This window comes from Saccoglossus kowalevskii, chromosome 19 (genome assembly GCF_978046115.1).
Source record: "Saccoglossus kowalevskii chromosome 19, keSacKowa6.1, whole genome shotgun sequence".
NCBI classification, from domain to species: domain Eukaryota; kingdom Metazoa; phylum Hemichordata; class Enteropneusta; family Harrimaniidae; genus Saccoglossus; species Saccoglossus kowalevskii.
In genome coordinates, this window is record NC_140659.1 from 27111526 (window position 1) to 27122196 (window position 10671).

General features: G+C 36.2%; 1 protein-coding gene across 1 annotated transcript; it reads right to left on the minus strand.

Moving 5' to 3' along the window:
• Positions 1-422: 422 nt before the first annotated feature.
• On the minus strand, positions 423-10225 carry LOC102807270 (chymotrypsinogen B-like). The gene is made up of 9 exons (XM_006817758.3): positions 10165-10225; positions 7669-7811; positions 6466-6703; positions 6253-6378; positions 4659-4777; positions 3590-3678; positions 1271-1557; positions 818-963; positions 423-687 (listed from the first exon to the last, which is right to left on the minus strand). The coding sequence occupies exons 1-9, from the start codon at positions 10223-10225 to the stop codon at positions 520-522; spliced, it is 1377 nt and encodes a 458-aa protein (XP_006817821.1). The 3' UTR covers positions 423-519.
• Between the last annotated feature and the right edge of the window lie 446 nt (positions 10226-10671).

The following is a 10671-nucleotide window of genomic DNA, read 5'->3' on the forward strand; positions in this document are numbered from 1 at the left end:
GATTTGTCAATTTTTTGCGGGCTGACTGGGCGGACGGAATCAAAGTCTCTACGTCCTTGACAATGTGATTCAGACGGAAATGTAACCAATAGTATGTTTCTTCCCTACATTATTATTCTTATTGTTAATTCTTAGGTACTAGAATTAAGCAGCAAATTTCAAGATGCCGCAAATGTAGAACTAGGGAAAGTCATGTAATTATTTACACGAGCAGAATCTGTTTGACATGGTTTCCCGTGTGTTCGAGATTAAACCGCTATAATTGTTTGAGTTGAGTTTGAGTTGAGACACCTTAAACATATCCTATTGAGAGTGACGAGGAAGCCAAGGGACATATTTTTTCTTTCATCGCGTCCACTATTGCGAATACCGGCGTTATGGTAGTGTCACTGTCAAATATAAAAAGAAATTGACGCTAAGAATTAACATTTTTTCACGTGGAAAATTTAATTATTGTTTTCCATCATTAAGAGTAGCACATTAGATTGAAAATCTAATCAAAATTTAAAACTGCAGCTTTCAATTCGCCAGCATAACGCTCTCGATCCATGGTTCGACGGCATCTACTCTGCCGTATAGTCCAGGCAAAACCGGCACAGCACAAGAGTGTTCGTTTCTAACTCCGATAACTCCAGCTTGATACCACCGAGATCCATCATACCACACCAAAGGACCACCATCGTCATCCTGTGCACAGTGAAATTAGTGAAGCACAACTTTAATATTCACAAACTCACATACTGAATCTAACTTCAGTTATTATGCTTTAAGCATAATTATAATAATAATTGTATAATACACAACAGGATATGCTTACCACACACGCATCCCTTCCTTCGATAGCACCGGCGCACATCAGTGATTCAGTCACGTCACCGTTATACCTGCCCGGAGCATTACACCAGTTATCGTCATATATATTTACTGGTGCTTGCATTAGGACTACAGCGCCAACTTCATCAACTGCATTTGTAGAGTAGAAAAACAAATAAGCAACTTGGTTCACACGCTTTGCATACATATCATTACACCCATATAGAAGTCGTTTTTTTTTAAATATACCATAGCCCTTAGTCCTTATCTATAAATTTCTTCCTCATCATGTCATATCAAATAATTGTTCTTATTTGCTCAACGAAACCCCGAATAAATTGCATTCCAATGTTGGGTACTCACGTTGACTATGTGGACTTTATGAAGTAATAATTTATATTTATTAATCATGTATCGTTGATTAATGAGAAATATAATATATATGACATGTGCTTACTTGATGGAGAACTAGCAACTGTAGAGCCCCAACCAGTAACCCATGCCTCAGTGCCGTTAGGGTACTGTGTTCCCTCCGCGGGTAAACATATATCCTGTACCCAGTCATTAACATAAAGTATTGCTCCTCTAAGTCTCAACAAGGCAAAGTTGTATTCATCCTTAAACATTTCGAACTCAGGGTGAACAAATATCTCTTCAATATCCCAGGTTTGCTCATATGGGTCCGGTTGTGTATATATATGGTTGGCTGTAATAACATCGAACATCTCAGGATGATCCTGGTCTCTGTAATAATATATAAGTATTGTAAATTAGATGATTTTCCTAATATAAATGTTACCGATTCTTTCAACGTTTGATCGTCCAGCACATCATTGCTGATAAGCAGGCCTGATTGTGCAATAACCCTTGTACACATTGGCGGCCGAGATCTCGTTAAAAGTGAGATTAGCAACAAAACTAGTTTACCCTTGAATCGGTGTTTAATTGTTACCTGTCGCCCCTATTTGTCATGACTGTTTAGGTGACGTAAAGATTGGGAGAATATAGCATATAATAGCTATTTGGTATCAAAAACAAGCCTTTCGTCTTGTTAGGGCCAAATCAACATTTTGTGTATTTAATTGCTCTTATATTTTTTGTATTTACTGCATGCTATGCTATATATTATTTACTGTAAACTCAGATAAAACCGTGTGGCGAATAGCGCCACCCAGAGTTATTGGTGAAAGTTATTTAATAGTATCAAGGTCAGTTCTTATCTGAGATTAAAAACAGGTGGGTTGGCAGTGTGACTCAGCCAACTGTACGGTACGGATGTACGTCTTTGAGATCCATCAATATCTTGATATTGCAAACTGTTTCACTGGGAATTGATTGGCTAGGAAGGTCTACAAACACGGTGAGTGTTTAATGATTCACATGTGCTCTTTTGGCGGTTTAATTTTAGTGCCATTATGGTGCAAATATATCGTACACTGTTTACTGTGCCATTAGATTGATTTGAAGTGTAAATAACTTCACTATAGCCAGAACAATCAAGACTTCAGTATAGATTTGAATAAGTTTGACTATACTCGTTTAGTTTACATAGTTTTATGTTAGGAAACTTTGTTCGTTTCAAGTACAACCATTGTTAGTGTACTAGTTGCACTGTTTATTTCTCAGAGCTATTTATAGAACTTAAACTTGTCCATGCATGCATATAGATATTAGGTTACTTGGAAGAGTCATTCCACTCATATTACAATTATACAGTGTCTTTGTTAAAGACAGGATGAGCATTATAAGTCATGAAGTAATATGTGTATTTTTAGATATTTTACACTGTGTGTACATCACTAGAAATGTATTTGCTTTATTTTATCATTGTATGTGTATTTATTTTTTTGTTTGTGTTACATTTCAGTTAATCGTCATTCTACATTCTTATATGGAATAAAGAGTCGTGATACAGAAAACAGACCTTTGTTCAATTAGTGTGGAAGGACGCATTGGCGAGAGGATGGCTTCCTGGTGTAATCAATGCATAGTGGCAAGCTTATTCATTGTGTCAGCCATTAATTAGGCGATATACGGGACCAGTAGAGCTTGGAATTTGCTTGTGCACTACACGTCTTATTTGATTTTCACGAGATCTCGATCTATTCAAACATGACATTGCAAGGACAAGCTGATTGATGTTAGTTAATTCCCGTATATTGAAGTTCGGAACTGGATTTAATCATTTTACGGTTTGCTTAGAATATTGGACATTTTGTGCTGTCGCTTCAAAGTTGCGACAGCGTATTCGTCGTAACCCAATATCTACTGCAGATTTGGATGTGTCGTTCTTTTGTATTTGCTGTTGATAATCACTCACACTAGTATGGGTTAGATTCAAATGCGACTTTATTGCCAGAACAAATTCACCCAATCGTCGTGTTCGAATAATGGAATTATGAAGCCTTTTCTGTTCTATTTTCTCTATTCCATCGAGAATGTACATGAAAGTTTGTTTAACTATCGGGATTATTTAAAATAAAATGATCAAAAACAATTTTATGTCACTTTCTCATTACCCAAAAGGAAAAGACTCTTCAATCGTTTAATATTGACAGTAATATCACCAGTTGGAAACAATTTTGCTACGGTCATATGTTAATTAATATTAATTCAACATAGTTTACTATAAATTTGGATAAAATTAAACTTAGCAATTACCTAAATTACAGACGCCTTTCCTGTCTATAAGCCTAATATAGTACCATTTTATCTTTCATATCCAACCGTTTAAATGTGACACATACTTTTTAGAAAAAAGCAGACATATACTTACAAATTTACACAGTGTCCTGCTGTCAATATCCACCGGCTTTTAATAATTGACCCGCCACATATGTGTATCCTATTCCTTTGTATAGCCACCTAAATAATACAGAAACAAAATATACCTATGGGATCGCAATATACGGTAATCACAAATGGTCGCCAAAATTTCATTGGGGAGAGAAGGCACGTGAATTGCATTTGTCCCCCCCCCTCCCATATTGTTCCACTCTCTACTGATGACGCGTTCACTGTTCGACTGACCCATGCTACTGTGTGGTATTTTGAACGGTGGACACGATGGAGAATGGAGCACTATTTGAAGGAGAAAAAATAGTCGTCTCTCTGTCTCTATCCCAGCGAGATCACGTGGTCATTTGAAAATAAAGTCTACCATCGGATTCCCAGCTATACATTTCTAGCTGTAGTTGGTCAGTAGAAAACATTGGGTTTCGCATGGCTGCAAAATTAGAAACTTGCTTGTGTGATGAACAAATGTGTTTTGTTTTTTTGTGTTATTTGCGCTAATAACTAAAGACGATGATCATTACTTTACTCAAAGAAGACAGTGATGTAAATGTCTTCCATTCGAGTGTTAATATTCACAAGCAGTTCCCCTTCGCTTTCTAACTCAACTGCAAGTGTTAGAGATACCTGTGTCTCTAGGACAAAAGAATTGGTTTCTGATATCGCAGTTACGGTTCAATTTGTAATGTCTTATCTTGGAAAACACAAGGTATGATTTACTGGTTATGCTCCTGTACGCTTTGTAGGCATTATAAAATATTGCCAATGTTTCAATCACTTAAATGGTAATGTTGTTTTGTTCTCGTTTAGTTTTGATAGTTTAGAATCAGTAAATACATACCTGCTATGAATCTCTCACGCCAACACCCTTCACTCCATTGACGTGTCAAGCTTAAAGGGCGGCAGTCGTCGCGCCGCGTTCTGTTCGATATGGGACTCATAGCGACGTATACAACGCGTGTAAAATACATTGTTTATTCACATTCGAACACGCGCTGCGCGACGACCATCACGCTTTAATATGGACAGACATGAGTTATGTAAAACCTCACCTGCCATGGCCAGCTACCGGGCTCAGCCTGGACGCCTCCAACAATATCGGCTCCAACTTCTCCTTCTGGTAGGGTCAATACGGGCTCGATATCTTGGATACCACAATTAGCTGTATTCGCTAGAAAGGTTTAGAAATAATACCGGTGATGTTTGTTTGTTTGTTGGAAAAATTACTTTGTGACGTAATTGTGGTTTTGATAACATGAATTTGTTTATATATGTCCTTAGAACGTTCCACGTATTCCACTTTATACAGAATTCGAATGAAACCTCCCCACGTTTTTAGTCACATTCAGTGGCACCATGAGCAAAGCAAGAAATGTTGTAAAACATGTTTAAATAGCTGCACGCCATTTTAACCGAATTTTAATTCAGCTAAAGTGCCAACAGTCTCTTTGTGAGAATATACTTTATTTTAAATTAATGACATCTTGAATTTGCGAAATTACAGATTAGCTAAATTAGCTAAAAATAACATACTAGCTAAAAAGACATGTTTTACAGTATACACACTGGGAAATAACATTATAAGAGCGGTATATACTACACATTTGCTTTCAGATAATCGAAAAATGGTAACAGACATTAGTAATTTTCATCTCGCTGGTCTTTATAAAAGAGTTATTTGCTGATTATCGTGGTTTGGTTTTAGTAACTAAACAACATGTTACAATATCCGTTTTTTTTATTCGCATTATGTTATTGAACTAAACTGAATTATCACTATTTATCGCACTATTTTTTCATACATTGTTTATTTGCCGTTTGTTTTTTCTTTTGTGGTTTGGTTTTTTGGTCTGTAACTGAATGGGTTATGAATTTCAACATTCATTTGCTGTGATTGTGAGTTCAAATTTATGACTTGGTCAAAATTATGTGATAACAGCCTTTTAAGCGGAAACCGTCAAAATGCATTTTTGTCATGTCGACTTGATTTTTTTTTAATTATCGGTTTTAAATTCGTTTCTGGTTGATATATTAAGACCATAGACTAGAAAGTTCAAAATGATAAACATATTATTTTATAATAGCGAATGTATTAACTTAGAAACTTCCAACAGCCGTTAAAAACAAGTACACATATTTGTTCACCATAGTGTATATATTTTACATATTTGAAAACAAAAATTGTTATAAGTTTGAGACAAGATTAATGTGTTGATTTAAGGAAGAAACTTACACACGGACTGTAGTTTACATATAAGAAGTATGATATATTGTTTGAAGTATTTTACTACTATTGACACTAGCCGAAGTAATTAGGGGCTTCTGCTGGAATGGCGTTGAGGTTGTTTATTCTGATTGTAGGGCTCGGTTATAAACAGGATATGACATATTACACTTTTTATGGGAAATTCTAGTATCTTAATGGCGACTACCATTTACTGGGATATGTATAATAATAATAATAGGTTATGAATTAGGAGTGAAATTCACTTTTAAATGGACATCAGAATAAATACTGTCAGCTTTGTGGATATTGGAATATATTTACCGGTACTAAATACAATAATGAAGCAATTACACGCAATGATTGAATGAACCGACTACTTGTGATTCTTACACTATATAATAGTATATATTTTTACTTACATGGGCAGTTTAGCTCATCGTCTCCCATTGGACAGTCTTGGGCACCATCACAACGTTGGGCAAATGGGATACAGAAACCATTAACATCGTTTCCACAACGATATTCCACTTGTAGCTCACATTCGACTGTAATAGATGTGATGTTTTGAGTTGTTAGATGAAATATGGAACCCAAAAAAACATGGTGAAGGGTTTTTCTGTTGTAATACTTACTTGGTTGGTCACGTGTTTCCCAGTAGGCAGAAAATCCAGTGTACTGGACACTTGAATCCGTGCTGAAAATTACGTACATTACATATCCTGTTCCTATGGTTGGGTTTGGTATAGAGTGACCACATATTTCACGCAGTATTGGGAATGAGTCGTCTCCTCCATCATAAACGACCACCATGTCATAGGAACATTGCAATGACCCCTCGAGGTCGAAATAGTTGAAAAACAGTTCTATAACCTGTAACAAATTATATAGTTTATTGTTATATTATATGCTAATTAGGAAATCAGCATTTGGGAAAACTATCATTTCTGACTAGGCCACATACTTTGGTTAACATGAAGGAAAAAATTATAGACTATTTTCACGGCGTGCGATTTCATTGCCAATATATAAGTCGTAAACTGCCTGTCTTTGCAATACATCGACATTGACTGAGAACAGTAACTGCGCACCATGTCGTAACAACATTGAAGTAGTGTATTGTGATCCGCCGTGTCTTTATATTGACGGAAAAATCCGCACCATAAGATTAAGTATGCCTATATATGTAATCAATTCTGAAAGCGAAATCGAAACCATTTTGAGTAGTATAGCAACATGGTACTTACAAATATGAATATTGACTGTATTTGTCAAGAAGATGTAAAGATCAGTTTTATTCAGATGAAATGAACACTGAAGGTGAATGAGCGGTATCGATGAGAGCAATTCCGCTCACAAATCCTATTCCAAAATTTCGACCCAAAAAAGCCAAATAAATATTCGTTATATTTTCAACTACAAATAATTCCATGAAACGAATACATTACAATAAGCTCATTTCCTGATACATACATACGAAATATGATATCTGGACGTAATATCCGTTGACTGAAAACAACCTTTAGGAAGCGCGATTTCGAACAAACTGTGGGTAATTAGCCATAAAGTAAACTCTGTATTATCGGACGCAAAAATGTTGTTTAATACTTGTTACTAGATGTTTATTTCCTATATAAATTTAGAAGCTTACTATGATTTTGCGCTGATGTGTTTATACAGACTGTTAGTGTTAGTGTTGAGTCACACTTTCTAATTTTACCTTATGTTCAAGATTGTCACGTTAATATCACGTGGTCGTGAATAAGTATTGCCATGAATATTGGTAACTAATTGTTCACTCTAACCAAATGACATATGTAAAAAGGAAAAGAACGTACCTGACCCTGGGCCTCAGATGTCTCTAATACCCAGTCACACATCGCATTAGGATCGTACTTGACATTTGCTTCTGGATCAAAATTCATCGATGTGAACGACCCAGAGAATCCATATTGGAAATGATCATTTCCACAACCAGAATCTACAACAAACAAAAGCATTATTTTACATACAATAATATGTCAGTAACAACCAATAAAAATCAGTAAATGTAAAAGTGAAACAACTTACGTGAACAAAACTTTTAAGTGATTTTTTTTCATGATTATATATTTTTAGCCAACAGTATTATTTTCGACTTGTAGTAATCGGGGCAGACCTCTTTCAGACCTTTGTTCATTTCGTAATTATATCTTCAATTTTGTGCAATTTCTGATTATTTTTAGGCCGATCTTCTGTGTAGCCTGTTGATGTGGTATCATTATCTTCAATTTCCTATTTTTAGTGATTTTTTAAAATGTTTTGGTCGAAATCATAATTTTTGGGACCGTCACACAGATTGCTTTTATGTCACCCATAAAATTTTCCGGCAAAAATGCATTTTCAAGAATGCTAGATTGAACGCGTGAAGGTTCATTATTGGTTGAAGATAGTAATTTGTCCAAGAGGGGTAGATTGACTAATGTATCTGCAAATGGGATCAGAAAACATCTCAAATGCTGTAATTTTATGTCATATTGACTTTATATTTACTATGCAGGTACATGGGCTAATACTGTGTCTTGTAGATGTTGTGGTTTTGTTTTTTGATTATTTTTATGTATTTTTTGGTTGAAAACTAAACTTTTGAACTTTATATATGGCGGCTCGGTATCTGGGCTGGTTCTCTGCGTGACAGAAGCACCAAAAGAATGTACACAATTCAGTGATCACCCACATACGGCATTGAGTAACTATACATTGCATGCTAACAACAATTTTATAATTTTAGCTACATGTACATCTTGGCCTTGACACACTTGACCAAGTATAGTATATTATACTTCTAATTGGCTAATGTTGTAATTACCAATGAGCGTCAGGCCTACGGGCCAATATTTCATGGATAAGAACATGTTTCTCGACTTGTGATGCCATAATATTACTGCCTTTATTATATGTGTGGTTGCTGTTTTAATGCTTTGTCGTTTTATTTTAATATTCATGAAATTCATTCATTGAATATTGATCGATTGAGCCATTGAGTCTGTTGTTCAATATTGGTAATCAAATTCATTCCTTAAATTCCCTAATAATCTCAACAACGTTGAACATTTCCCATGAAATGCAGCTGCTAATAAAATAATAAACTGTAGACTTGAATTATGGAACAAATATTAATATAAACATTCCAGGAAGGAGGTGTGTCTTTCTGGTTGGCATATCAACAGAAAGTAGTAAGTCTGTCTGGTTGGTGGCATGTCAGCATATGAAATTGAGTCTGTCTGGTTGGCATATCAAGAGCAAGTAGTAAGTCTGTCTGGTTGGCATGTCAGCAGATGGAGGTGAGTCTATCTGTCTGGTTGGCATGTCAGCAGATGGAGGTGAGTCTATCTGTCTGGTTGGCATGTCAGCAGAAGGAGGTGAGTCTATCTGTCTGGTTGGCATGTCAGCAGAAGGAGGTGAGTCTAACTGTCTGGTTGGCATGTCAGCAGATGGAGGTGAGTCTATCTGTCTGGTTGGCATGTCAGCAGAAGGAGGTGAGTCTATCTGTCTGGTTGGCATATCAACAGAAAGAGGTGAGTCTGACTGGTCGGTATGTCAGCGTAAGTAGCTGAATCTGTCTGAGTGGCATTTCAGCGGTACGTGTGATTGTATGAAAATCGTAGTTTGCACTATAAAAACAGAAATTGTGTTACATCAATAAATAGTTGAAGAGTGAATGGTTTGCATATAGTATATATTATTTTTTTTCAATGTTGATTTTATTTCCAAACGTATGTCTACGTATTAACTATCGCCATGTGACTTTGATACTAAACGAGGCACTAATATGACAACGTACGTATTCTGCCAAAATTCATCTATCCTCGGGGGCGGACATCCGGGCATTTTCACCGCCTGGCAACCCGCGGCGGTGAAAACAAAGGCCCAAAACTCGCAGAAAACGATACTTTGGGATGATTGTTGAGACTCCTCTGAACAGTGGAACAAGATTAGCCCTACGTGTGTAACATATATAAATTTGGTTGTTCGGAATTACTTCAAAGTTGAGTTTGTGTTGTTTTCTCAAATTTTCACCGGCTCGACCGGCGTTCCACAGCAGCGCGCACAGAGCCCATAGAAATGCATGGTACAGTGGTGCGCGTCTTAGCAACGTGGAACGTCTTGTGACGTAGCTCCGCCCCCGAGGATACTTATATATGTATATACTAATAATTGTTTATAGACCGCCGCCTTATTATTTGGTCGTCTGAAACAACACCCAATAATGAAACATTCAAACTGCCAATGTATATGTAATTAGAATATCCAAGTACCGGGGATCCGAAAGCTAATACTTTTGATTAACTTACCTCGTTGCTGTGCCAACGAAAGAGCCCACAGGCTAACAAACACTACCCACAAGCTGTGCATGATGAACCTTTGATAATTGTGCTAAACTCTAAGAATCAACCTATAAGTATTTATACGTTTAGCCAAAATCGAGAGAGGTTATCGTTACATGGGTAAGCAGAAAGAGAGCACGTGTGTGTTATCTGGTCGAACGTGCCTTCAATCATTGTACGTCAGACCTTGGTGACGGCACATTACACACGACACGCTTGTTTACAACAATGGACAAAATAGCGTGTTAAATCTGTTATAAACAGACATGGGAATTTCTTTATAATATATATATATATATATATATATAAATATACGTGCATGTTAATTTTCGAAAACATAATATATTAATTTGAAATCTGTTCTAGCTTGTAGATATATTGCGTGAAATCTAAATATGAAATGGCCTCTGTTCATGCGTCTTTACTTGAACTTGTTTCATTTTGTTAACATTGTTTTGTCAGCAAAATGTATAA